General features: G+C 39.7%; 1 protein-coding gene across 1 annotated transcript; it reads right to left on the bottom strand.

Moving 5' to 3' along the window:
* Positions 1-89: 89 nt before the first annotated feature.
* On the bottom strand, positions 90-13,270 carry DBT (dihydrolipoamide branched chain transacylase E2). Its single transcript, XM_042873101.1, has 11 exons — positions 13,170-13,270; positions 9,149-9,272; positions 8,905-8,980; positions 7,555-7,736; positions 6,582-6,709; positions 4,573-4,801; positions 3,917-4,083; positions 2,933-3,010; positions 1,797-1,988; positions 1,555-1,626; positions 90-725 (listed from the first exon to the last, which is right to left on the bottom strand). Exons 1-11 carry the CDS (start codon positions 13,218-13,220, stop codon positions 558-560), a joined length of 1,467 nt encoding a protein of 488 aa, XP_042729035.1. The 5' UTR covers positions 13,221-13,270; the 3' UTR covers positions 90-557.
* Positions 13,271-13,507: the final 237 nt, after the last annotated feature.

Raw genomic sequence — 13,507 nt, 5'->3', positions numbered from 1 at the left:
ACCTGTGCAAGTAATACCAGGAAAAAGTGGACTAGTAGTTAAACCTGAGAGTTTAACTCTGTTAAACAACAAAAAGCTCTCTGGACATCTTACAGCAGAAGCATAATTGACATTTTATTTGCATTTAATTTTGCATAACTTCTTTTGGAAATTTTGATATTATCTGTTAAGATAAATTTGTTTCCAACAAAGAAGAACTGTGCGTTTTCGCCTTCAAAATGAGTTAACCTGTTTAAAAATATGACAGATGTAGATCAGTGATTCATTTATACCAGTCTTACAATCATATGTATTACAGAAGGCAAAATAAAGACAATCCATCACCATGTTCAGAAGTTGTGCCATGACCTATTGACAGCCTGCTGTACAAGAAAATACAGCACTACTAATTAAAAGAAGTAACAATTAATTGATAGACTGATATCAGCTGTTGAGAACTTTTAACCACAGAAAGTTATTATATAATATGAGTAGCAAAGGGCATGTGCTAGCAAAGCCAGCTTTTGTAGTTATTCAGTCTAACACAGTTTAAAGGCATATTCTAGTCATGATTTCCTTTATTTAAGGTCTAGCAGCATCGAAGCAGGGTTCTCCAAATAAGATTTCCAGAGGTTAGAAAAACGGGCCATTGTAGCTCCATCAATAATACGGTGATCAGCTGACCAGCTCACATTCATTATCTGTGCTTTAAATACTTCACCTTTCCCATTAAATCGAGGAAGAACCTAAAAACCAGTGAAAGGAGTAAGATAGAAATATTACATATTTTCTTTAACAAAACCACATTTTTATTGTTAATCTAAATTCAAATATTTTGCTAAGTCAGACAGACAGCAGTAGTGTCATTCAGAAATGAAAGATCTTCCCATGCTGTTTCTGTGAACCAACATAATAAACAGCAATATCCACTTTCCACCATCCTGGATATAGAGAAGTAGTGAAAACTTTCACTGACCCAGAAGCTTTCTCCTGAATAATTACTTGCACTTTTACTGCTCAAAATGACAGTTTTCCTAAAGCATTCCTGAAATGAGGCTCATAGGAAGAACACGTGAAAAGTATTTTTAATTGATATTAATGTCATTTCCAGCATTGATCTCAAATGTCTGCATTAAATAGTTAAATACCGAAGTTCAGAAAATAAGAAACTGCCATGACCACAGAATTCTGTGTAGATTCAGCCATCTGGCTCATAAAGCTAAATACTATCAAAATACTTTAAGTCTCAAGTTTTCTCCTTAATCATAGTAAGACTGCTATTGCCACGTTGCAAAAACTTCAAAAAAATGTTTATGTTGTTGCCTAATAACTAGAAGATTAAATACAGACCTGAGTGAATGTTAGAGAATTCTAGAGAAAAAGCTGAAACTTTGGCATAAAAGACTTCAGTGTCTCTGCTTAGCCATCTAAAAATACCACAACGTTTTTTAAGGCACTTATTTAACAGAAAGAAGTCAAGTTTATATTAAAAACAAGGAAACACGTAAGAACATTTTCACTGAAAACAACCTTAGCTCCCTAGAGTTAAACATATTACTGAGATAGTCAGTGTACCTGTATCTTTCCAAGTGCTCCAATAGCGACTTCAGGAGGTAGAATCACTGCTCTGGCGTAAGTACCACCAATCTAAAAAAGAAAATGCCGGGGATACTAGTTAACAAATAATTGTATCACTTACTTGAAAAGCTTCTTGCAGGAATTACTGCTCATTTTGTTCTCTGCATATCAAACTTTTATTAAGATGTTCACTTCAAATGCAGTTTTCAGATGCAAGTTCTCATTTTTCTTGTACTTACTGTGCCAATATTTGAAAGGGTGAATGTTCCCCCAGTGAGGTCATTTGTTCCCAGCTGGCCGGCAGAGCCCAAGGCTTGTAGGCGATTTAATTCAGAAGCAATCTCAAAGATACTACTGACTTGAACATTTTTCACATTTGGGACAATTAAACCTTGTTCTGTGTCCATAGCAACTCCAATGTTGTGTGAAGCCTACAATAAGTTTCATTAACCAGACATTAACAGAAGCAGTCAACACAACATGCATACTTGCTAGAAGGACAATGTAAGGATTCATCTGAGAGAGTCTGATAAAACAGCACAAAAGGAAGTTTTACTAACTATATGTTATATATATTGTATGGGAACTGCTGAGTCACGGCCTGAACCTCTGATTGATCACCTGAGGTGAGCCATGAGTCAGCCAGAGGAGCACAGGTGAAGGCAATTCACCTGTGCTACCGGAAGGGGTGGAGCCTGGACCTATTTAAGAGCTGGCTACCAGAGGGGAAGGATCTCTTCTGGAGATCCTCCTCTTTGATATCTTCTAGTGAGCTCAACCCAAGGGTAAGCTCTTCTACTTATTCTCTTTTGTGATCCTTGTTTGCCTTACTCTTTTGATTATATTGCAATTATAACATCTTGGTTATACAATATATATATGGTATATATACACACACACATATATACACATCACTTAAGAAAATAGACTTCTTTCTAGAAGTATTTGGCCAGCACCTTGTACAAAAATTAAATGAGTTTTATCAAAACTGAGCTTAAAATATGATTTAAGTACATAATAGCTGGCAGTCCAAACAGCAGAGTCGCTGTGCCATTACTAAAAATTACTGTCTTTGGATTTTAGATATTACCACTACAATTGCTTGGTCTATCTTCAGGGGGAAAACAGGAAATCACTGTAGTAATACACATTTTTGAGAGCAAGCTGAAGTGAAAAAATGACTTTAATTAAATAACACACTGAAATAAAATCTATATTGAATGAAACTTAATCTGAGACAGTATCTGGATACTTGAGTTCTTTCCCAGCACACCACCACAGTTTTTATATTCATTGCCTCAGACATTCTGAAAAGCCCTCATCAAATGTTATTTTGGGTTTTCTGCTCACAACTTTTATCAAAAAGTTTACAAACCTTGTAAGTGACATTCTGACAGCTTTCATCCAAAGAAGCATTAAGAATGGGATACTGCAATAATCCTAGAGAAGTTGCCTGTTAAACATAAACAAAAAGATATATTCTTATACTTAACAACTCAGAGAAGTGCATGGATAAGGAACACTGGGAGACAAATGAGGCTAATAAACTAGATTTCCTTGATGCAATCAAATGCGGCTTCAACTCTCCTACATGCTCCTATGCATGTTGATATTCTGTTATGATCACAGTAACAGAAGGAAAAACTTATAAAAAACAAACATATGTCAGGCAGACATACAAAAAGTAATGATCAATTTCTCAAGTTACTTCCTGTTCCACAATTAGAATTCAATAACCCAAGAAAAAAGTTAGGATATTCCACAGCAATTTCATTCTAAACTCTCCAATCAGCTGGTTATTGCAGGGAACAGTAATTCCCCCTAAAAAGAGTGAGCAAAATAAGTACTTGACACTCCAGTTGAAATAGCATTATCAGAAATTTTATGCATTCAGCCTCCAGTGATGACAGCAACTGGAAATGAAACCATGACAACTACATGAGTACATGTTTGAACCAGAGAAGGCATATGTTCAATTCACCTGAACAACATAAACATATTCATTCATCTGAGGGATTCACTACCAGCAACAACACTTACATGGCATTTTAAGTGAGACTGAGTTTAACGAAGGTCATCAAAACTACCAATTGTTTCTAAAATATGTTTTGTTTAAATTACACACTCAGTGATGTTTACTTGCTTACTACATCATGCTGTATCTGCTCTTTTTTCTCCATTCCCATGTTATCTAACCTAACTACAGTCCCAACAGTAAACTGATAAACGATGCATTATACAAGAAAAGCTGATGTTTTTCTTGTGATCTGTGTGCTCCAAACTTAAAACAATGATCTATCATAAGATTTTGGTAAAATCTGCATTAGTATTCCATATGGTGTTCTGCTGCATTTCTTACCTTTATGAAGAAAGGCATAAAGGAAAGCTTAATTCCACGACTTCGTGCTAAAGGTTTGAGCTCTTCTCGCAACTGAACAAGGTGAGTCAAGTCAATCTCATCACAATAACCAAAGTGAGGGATCTTTAAGGCAGCACTCATAGTCTTTACCATTGCCTTGTGAAAACCTGGAAAATATTCACTGACTTCTTACGTGAACAAAATTAACTTCTTGGAACTGAGAGTGAAATTCCAATTATTTGAAAATTAAAATCTATCACTTTCCTCTTTCAATGAGATTTTTTCTTATCTCTGTGTCTTTTATTGTTTCTCTGAAAGAAATAACTTTACAACTAATTACATGATGACTCAAACTGTAACAAATTCACAAGTGTTTCTAAATTCCAACCTGTTTCAGAATAAATCTGAGGAAACATGGGTTAAAAATGAGCAAGCGCAACTTGCATCCAAACTTCATCCGCCCAAAATAGGAACAATTATATCAGAAAATAATAACTTTATGCAACATCTTCTTGCAGAGAGCATGTTTTCCTATTTCTCGCTTAAAATAATAAATTGAAACACTCCCATCAAATGGAGACAAACGTTCATTGAGTTACATTCACCAGCAGTTCACTGCAAACAATTTCTCAAGATTTTTGTACTTGATGATTTACCTGTTATAGGTTCGGTTTTATCTTTTCCTGAAAACACAATGGGTCTGGAAACAGGTGTTGGAATTTTGCGCGCTCTGTCCTTTGGAGCAGTTGGCGCTGTCTCTGATTTTGACAACGCCTTTGGTGATGGAGGTAGGATAGCTCCCGTTTGTTTGGCCAAAAATTTGAGAATGTCTTCCTTCAGGATTCTGTTATCTTTCCCTGTTCCAATAACTTCACTCAATTTGATCTGAAAAGTATGTAACAAATTATGACACTGTCTTTACAGCAATATACATATTTACAGCAATATAAGTATTCCTATACTATGAAATATGGTTAACGGTTATTGATCCAACATATCTGCCATTTTATTTCCCTTTCTGGAAACCAGAACTCCTGGCTCCTAATCCCTGTTAATATGGTTAGCATGGAATCACAGAATCTTTTGAGTTGGAAAACATTGGATCCATAAAGGCCACCTAGCCCAACTCCCCCACAGTAAAAAAAAAAAAAAAAAGGGATATCTACAGCTAGATAATTTGCTCAGAGCCTGGTCCAGCCTGACTCTGAATGCCTCCAAAGACAGGGCGTCCATCACCTGTCTGGGCAACCTGTTCCAGGTTCCAGTGCCTCACCACTCTTATTTGTAAAAAAATCTGTCCTTAAATCTAATCTAAATCTCCTCTCTTCTATTTTGAAAGCATTTCCTTCCCCTTGTCCTATCACAAAAGGCTCTACGAAAGAATCTGTTAGCATAACCCAACAACATTTTATGAGACAAATATCCAGTATCTATTACAGCAAATGGGTCTTGTATTAGTCCTTGCTCACCCTCTCCTCACTGACTTTGAAGGCTGCAGGTAGCTAGACAACTTTTCCCTCCCTATTGGCATCTTGAAGGTCCTGGGCACTCAACCACCCAAAATGAACCCAACAAAGCCACCACAGAACAGGGAAGCTTAACAGGACACAGAGCACAGCCTGTAAAATCAAGCAGCTGCAAGTCTTAAGGGGGGATGTGGAATGGATCCACTGCTGGACAGCAAAATGTGTGACCCTGGTGCTCAGGGACAGCTCCACTGCGGTATGCTTCTTCCAAGGATGGAGGGAGTGACTCATATTCCTTTACATCTTCTACAAATCCAGATTGTGACTGTTATATTGCATACTAACTATTATAATTTTGGCCTGATATGGTCCAGGTGATTAGAACAAATACTGAGTAACTGTACACTACACTATTAATAAACAAATAAATAAATAAGATCTGTGCTACGCTAATTACAAAAATTTGGTGAACTAGTAATGCTTTAATTGTAATTACAGCTTAGTAGCATCTTCATTCTACCCAGGATCTCTAAAGAACCCATCTGCCTTTGTAGCATCAGGTGTCACTTTCTGTGATTTACTAGGTATGCAACATTGTTTGAATCACCTAAAAGGCTCATAAGACATCTTAATTGCATACTTAAAGGAAGAACAGTGAATACTACTTACCTTGTTATCACAGGATCAATAATGAAGTATTAATTTGAAGAGAGTTATTTGTCATTTAAATTTCTCTATTTGTTGTTTTATTTTTCGCAAAAAAATGCACCATAAGCTTTCAAAAAACAGTGGATTAACACAGAAAAAGAATTAGAAAAGTCCTTAAAGGACCATATATTCCATCACTTGCTCTTACATAAGTCTGGAGAACAGAGCATGGTAGCTAAATCTGAGATTAAATTTTTCCCTACTTCCTGCTCTGCCCTACGGATCCATTCCAATACTTCCACTGTTTTTTAGAAGCCACCATCTGAAAGTAACATAGCTGCATTTTAAGCCCACTAATTCTTTTCTAACTTGCCATAATCATCAGAAAGCATAATTATCCCCATCTCTACAATGGTGTTTACACATTTGAAATATATTCAAAAACAAGACATCCCTCACTGTACTATCCTCTAATCCATATCCTCTCAGTCAGTCAAACTGGTACATAAAAGAGGGATAAAATGTGACAAGACGTAATTCAGCAAACTTACATTGTTTTCCATAGCAAGACGACGAACTGCAGGCGTTGCTAATGTTTTGTGACCTTTTATCTCCTGGTGTGTGTGTTCCTCATGAGACATAGCTGGTGTTTCAACAACATCCTCTTCTGGAGCAACACCTGAAAGCAAGAAGAAAAAGTTTAATTTAATTAGGTTATAGATACTTGTTGAATTTCAGAATTTGCTTTAAAGTTTCTAACTCAGGTACATGTTAAATAGGCACTTGAAAAAAAAAGGCAGAACAAAGTCTCAAATTTCTTACAAAAACTAACAAAGGAAGTATTAGCTAGAAACACCCATCTTGGTGTTTCTAGACAAATGCAGTTAAATATAGGCCTCTCAGAAGAAAGGCTGCACACGAGTAAGCAACAAGTCTTTCTGGAAAAGGTATCTAACACTACCCAGGGCTCTGTTTAGAGCAGTGTTGCCAGCAGGCTGAGAAAGGTGATCTTTCCCCTCTACCCAGCTCTAGTGGAGTCACATCTCAAGTACTGTATCCAGCCCAGGCCCAGAACAAGAGAGAGATGGAGGTAATGGAGGGAGTTCAGCTAAGGGCCAACAAAGATGATGAAGGGATTGGGGCATTCCTCCTACGAAAAAAGGGTGACAGAGCTGGGACTGTTTAGCCTAGAAAAAGATGGTTCCTCTGATTAGATAGGTGGATCTCATCAAAGCATATAAATATTTGAAGAGAGAGCGTAAAGAAAACAGAGTTAAGCTCTTTCAGCAACATCCAGTGTAAGGATGAAATACCTCCTGGGCACAAACTGGAACACAGGAAGCTTTGTCAGTGCACAGGAAAAACGTTTTCATTGTGAGGGTAACTGAGCACTGGGGCATGCTACCTAAAGAGTCTGTGGAGTACCACCCCTTTGGGACGTCCAAAGTCATGTGAACATGGTTCTGGGCAACGTGCTCTAGCTGACAAACACAAAATATGCAAGAGAAAAACTGCTTACAATACCTTTTGAAGCATCAATTTCAATGTCCACAAGTGGTTTTCCAACATAAGCTATTTCATCTAAATTGTAATGGAGTTTTCTAATGATGCCATCATAACGACTAGTAATAGTAACAGAAGCTTTATCGCTTTGCACTTCACAGATGCTATCAAACTGAGAAACACTATCACCTTCTTTTATATACCTAAGAGAAAAGACACATGCTAGTATAAAACAATATAACAATAAAAACCTATGGTGCGTATTCTTTAGATTAAGTTCAGTTAGATATATCCTCATAATACAAAATGCATTCTGGATAAAGTGACAGATAATACAGCTGATACATTTGCTATATACTTTCCACCAGATTGCTCCAAAGCAATTGCACCAGGTTGCACTTGTGTGAAATGACACATTTCAGAATACAATCACATACACAATTTTTACTATTATTTCTGCTAAGAAAATTTTTTTGTGACAGATTATAAACCACTTCAAAAAAGAAAAAAGAAAAAAGAAAAAAGAAAAAAGAAAAAAGAAAGAAAAAAAAAAAGACTAACTTGGTTTGAAGCTGAAGAAGGTCTCTGTTTCAAGTTGTCAAGACCAGTATATAATCAGTTTCAGAAAAAAATCTAGAAGTGGGAAACTGTCTCCTGTACAAAGAAATATTTCTTCTATTTTACCTTCCTTATTCAGAGTGTGGTGGCACTCTGGCACAGGCTGCCCAGAGAAGCTGTAGATGCCCCAGCTCTGGAGGCAATCAAGGCCAAGTTAGGTAGGGCCCTGTGTAGCCTGATCTGGTGGGTGGCAGCCCTGCCTGCCCATAGCAGGGGGTGAGAGCTAGTCTTCAAGGTAACTTCCAAACCAAGCCTCCTAATGATCCTATTTGTACAAAGAGCAAGGCATTCCAACACTGTCTTTCCCTACTGGACACTTTGATTTTGCTTAAACTATTACTTGCTGCCTTTCTAGGAACAATTTACATTTTTCTATGAAAGTAAATGGAGAAGGGGTACAGGACAAAACCATGTGGATTCTCTGGAATTGTCACTTTTTCTAACATTCTAAAGCTCAGCCTAGATCTCCTCTAAAAACAGTAATCACTGAAAGAAAGCCTACATACAAGTGCAGTTAGGGCATGCCATTTCCTCTACTTTTTCTATTCCCAAATATAACAGATTACAAATAAACAAAATGTAAAGGTCACTACATACAAAGGTTCAAAATGTGGAAATCAAAACTTGAAAGACTTCAATAGTCTTTCAATAGAAAACATACTCTCTGAAATAATTATTGATACTTGATAATTCCAAATAGTATTTAAACTACTTGCTGATTTCTTAATGTATTTCTAAGGAAGCTGAGCTTACCATTCTTTCACAGTCACCTCTGTAATACCCTCTCCAATATCAGAAAGCTTAAACTGGACAATTTGGCCACTTGAAACTTAAAAAACAAAAAAACAAGGAAAGTCAGCTTGCTTAATATTAAGTGTAAGACATCAGACAGAATAAACCGTACACAGCAAAAATAGTTAAATACCATTTATATTCAAGCCACTGACATAACATTCATAAAAGAGCAAATCGAAATATTTTATTATAAAAAGATTACCAGCAGATGTTCTGAATAATCGCTGCTGCTGACTAAAGTTGAAGGCAGATTTGTCAAACACGCACGCATATTTTGATTTTATAAAGCGGATGCTGCTGCACGATCTAACGTGGTGAACACAAACCTGGGGGAAAAAAGTCTCAGGTGTTAAAACATTAGGCTGAGAAGACAGAGTTCACTTAGCATTAATGATGCAACAGTAGTTACCAGAACATGTAATTTCCATGGAGAACTTCTTAGGAAAATACAATCAAAATGCATATTACTGAATATATAATAACCATTAAATTGGCATGAACTTTGCCATGTCTTTAACTTCTTTTACTAACACAACACATAGGAGATTAAAGCCACAACAGCATAAGAAATTAACAAAAATCATTACAACATTTGATAAGAGATTCATAATTGCTATAGTTTCTGTAAACAAGTAGTTCAGCCAAGATACACACACAAAAAGCATAGATAATATCAACTACATTAGACATCTGAAATACTCTCATGCAGTGTGAATGCTGTAGAGTCCTATAGACTGCAAGAAAAAAAAAATCAGCATGTTTTTCTTTGCCAGTTCTTATTCCAATCAAAAGCTGATCAGAATTAAATATGGGAAAAGAAATTCACAACAGAGGGCACAGTTATCCTTTTAATTCTGTTAATGTAAAGGAGATAAGCATCTTTAAGTAACTTCAATTGTAATTATATTCATCCAGAAATCAACTTCAAAGGTCATCAGAATTTTCTGAAAGATTCTTGGTACAAAGCTGTATGCTTTAAAACATGTAATTGGTCGTGATCTTGGTCAAAACAAAGGCAGTAGCACTTGCATTGACATAAACAAGCATTTTATCATTAATCTCATCAGAAGTTAGTTCATGCCCTTTCTTATTTAGTAATATTTCTTAAATCTCACTTAATTCTGGTGTTATGGTGCCTTGTGTGATGTCAAGTTAATAAAAATAACAAATGATCTGTAGATACTATCTCTAATTAATTTAGAGATTAAAAAAAAAATAAAAAAAAACAGGTGCTACAGTGTACCTCCAGTAGCTCAAAACTGTAAAATTTAGAAATTATCTTCTCAGATGAGCCAGAAAACAGGACACCTGTATGGGAAAGTTCATTTTAACTTACTTTTTTAATATCCCTTCAAAGAATTTCAGAGCATGAAACTTGCTGATTCCCCTCCCACTCACCCCTCATTGTTGAACTATTTGATTTTATATTATACTTTTAATGTGCAGATTATCCTGAAAGCTGTACAATTCTGAATTGACTATGTACATGTTTTCTGTATTATTCCATCTAGCACTGATAGTTATACTTACTATCACCTTTCCTTTAGGAACAAATATTTGCACAAAACAATCTCTAATAAAGGACACAGCAAAGTCAGTAATACTGAGTTACTTTGCATCTGCCTGCTACTAAGATTGCATCCTCTGATCTAGAGCAAATATTCTTCTAATTTCTATAATGAACAAACAGTAAATCTTTCAGGGCATAATTGGTGCTGCCCACTTAGTTCACTCAGAGTTGTGTCTTTGGGAAGAAGTTTATTGTGCTTTTCTTAATCGCTTACCCTAAAAACTGACTGCAGGCCTCAGCACAGAATGTTGTTACACAGTATACTGGTGATGGATTACTTGATGGAGTGTCCACCCTTGACTGTAGTAGTTCAGTAATATTGTGATCTGTGTCTCTGCCTATTCTGAATGCTGAAATACAATGCCAAAATCATGGTAAAACACTCCGCTGTCTTCCAGCTTAGAGGTGTAAGTGTGTCAAAGCTTTCTTGTCAGTGTTACATTTTATAATGGTGTACAGCTTAACAGAATTGATAGAATTATCAGTTTTGTTACAGATCTTTTTTGACTAAGCAGCTCACATGAGAGATTTGTTATAAAAAATGACTGAAAGTTGCATGAGATGCATGGAAGCTGTCAGATAATCACTGGCCTGAAGCCAGCGGGATGAGGTTCAACAAGACCAAGTGTTGGGTCGTGCACTTTGGCCATAGCAATGCCAGGCAACATTACAGGCTTGGGGCAGAGTGGCTGGAAGAGCATAGAGGAAATGGATCTGGGGATACTGGTTGATGCTCAGCTGAACATGAGCCAGCAGCGTGCCCAGGTGGCCAAGAAGGCCAACAGCATCCTGGCTTGTATCAGAAATAGTAGTGCTAGCAGGAGCAGGGAGGTAATCGTACCTCTGTACTCAGCACTGGTGAGGCTGTACCTCAAGTACTGCATTCAATTTTTGGGCTCCTTACTACAACAAAGACATTGAGGCCCTGGAGAGCGTCCACAGAGGGGCAACGAAGCTGGTGAGGGGTCTGGAGCACAAGCCTTATGAGAAGCAACTGAGGGAGCAGGGATTGGTCAGTCTGGATAGGAGGAAGCTCAGGGGAGAAGCTATCACTCTCTGTAACTACCTGAAGGGAGGTTGCAGTGAGCTGGGGGTTGGCCTCTTCCTCCACATAACTAGCAATAGGATTAGAAGGAATGGCTTCAAGTTGTGCCAGGGGAGATTCAGGTTGGATGTCTCTCTGAAAGCTGGAATGGGCTGCCCAGAGAGGGGGTGGAGTCATTGACCCTGGTGGTGTTCAAGGAACATTTAGACATTTCATTGAGAGACATGGTTTATTGACAACTATTGGTGATAGGTGGATGTTTGGACTGGATGATCTTGTAGATCTTTTCCAAGCCTTGGTGATTCTATGATTCTATGACACGCAGACATACTTCAGCCATCAGCGTACATTGTGCTCAGAAGCAATGATTCCACATCAAAGATAATCTTCTACAGAACTCTTTTGACTTGCTCTCCATATCGAGTTGTTTACTTACACTGGATTTGTTCTGCCTAATACTCTCCACTTCCAACTATATAGTTACCTATATGCTGAATCGATGTCCTCCTCTCTTCCATAACACCGCCATGCTATACTCTCCAGATCAGTGTTCTCTCCTCACCACGTAACACAAGAACCTCAGGCTCCTTTCTTCCCCTCATCACAATGTAACGCCTCCACAGCCCATCCTCCCTCCCATCACCACTCAAAGGGTTTGCAAAAATACTGAGAAAAAATGTAATACTTCAGAATTGCAATAACCACCCATCCTGATTTCTTGGATGTTAACACTGCTTCACAGTAGGTGGTCACAAGAACCAGTGCTCAGCAAGAATCACAATGTGCTGCTGGAAATGCCTACCATAAACGGCCAACTCCAAAGTACACTGTTCAGCATCCACACTGATAAGATGAACACTCTCATCTCATCACAATGACCCTCCGAATGCAAAAGCAGGTGGTTTGGCTAAGAAGAAAACTAAAAAGAAGCTCCCATTTCCAAATTCTAAAGCAAGTTACTCACAGCCAAAAATCCAGTAATTACAAGAATAACGTCTTCACGATGGCACGTGCTCTAGAGATTATAAGCATCCAAAAGAACAACCAGTGGACTCACATGCTGAAGCACGGTGAGGCACCTGCACAGTTTAATTTACAAGAACGTGGGTTGCTGGATTCCGGGGAAACGCCTGCTTCCCCTTCTGTACAAGGATCTCTCGCTACACCAAGGGACTGATGCACGGCCGCAAGGCAGCAAAACGTTTGGGCAGTGCTATAGTCGGACGACCGAGAGGTAACGCAAGAAGAGGATGGCAGCGGCCCGTTACGGGAGGCACGGGCTCTTCTCGCAGGAAACGCGGCCAGCGGGAACACATCGAGGTGCGGGAACGCGGGCAGTCCCCGGGGAAGCGGGCACGAGCGGCGCCCGACACCGCGGGGATCAGGCCGAGCTTCGCGAGCTGACGGGCAGCGGGGGCACGGGCAGCGCCGGGGGCACGGCTGAGGGGAGCCGCCGGTCCCCGCGCTGTCCGCGTTCGTACAGGGGGGGCTGCCGCTCGCTGCCGGTAGGAAGCGGCGGGGACTCGCGACGAAGGCGAGGCGCAGACGCCGCGCACCGCTTTCGCCGGCGAACAGAGCCGGCACCCACAGGATCCCCGCTACCCTTACCAGGCGCCCCGCGGTCCTGCAGCTGCTCCTCAGAGCGGTCACGGCCGCCATCTTCCTCCGGGAAGAGGCAGCCCCACGCCCCGCACACCTCCCACCGAGCGGCCAACCCGCGCGCGGCCACGCCGGCCGCAGCCAACCAGCCGGGCCGGGGGGCGGCGGCGGGAGCCCGGCTATGTGCGAGGCGGCGGCGGCGGCGCCGCCTCGGGGCCGAGACACGCCCGCGGGGAGCGGCGGGAGGCCGTCACCTGTCGGGGTCCTGTGGAAAAGCCACTGACGGAGCGACGGCCGCGCGCCTCGGCGGCAGAGGAGTGCAAGTAGCGCGAGGGCCGGCCGCTCCC

Source organism: Lagopus leucura, unplaced genomic scaffold (assembly GCF_019238085.1).
Source record: "Lagopus leucura isolate 7727_CA_CO unplaced genomic scaffold, USGS_WTPT01 Super-Scaffold_100009, whole genome shotgun sequence".
Lineage (NCBI taxonomy): Eukaryota > Metazoa > Chordata > Aves > Galliformes > Phasianidae > Lagopus > Lagopus leucura.
The sequence above is the reverse complement of the archived record's forward strand: the minus strand, read 5'-3'. Positions and strand labels throughout refer to the sequence as shown.

Bases quoted from the DNA above. Each gene is read 5' to 3' on its own strand.
- DBT (XM_042873101.1), bottom strand. From the start codon at position 13,220: ATGGCGGCCGTGACCGCTCTGAGGAGCAGCTGCAGGACCGCGGGGCGC. The intron at 4,802-6,581 runs GTAAGTTTGCTG...CATACTTTTCAG, and splicing joins GTCTTGCTATGGAAAACAAT to ATCAAATTGAGTGAAGTTAT. The intron at 3,011-3,916 runs GTAAGAAATGCA...TATGTTTAACAG, and splicing joins TTATGCCTTTCTTCATAAAG to GCAACTTCTCTAGGATTATT.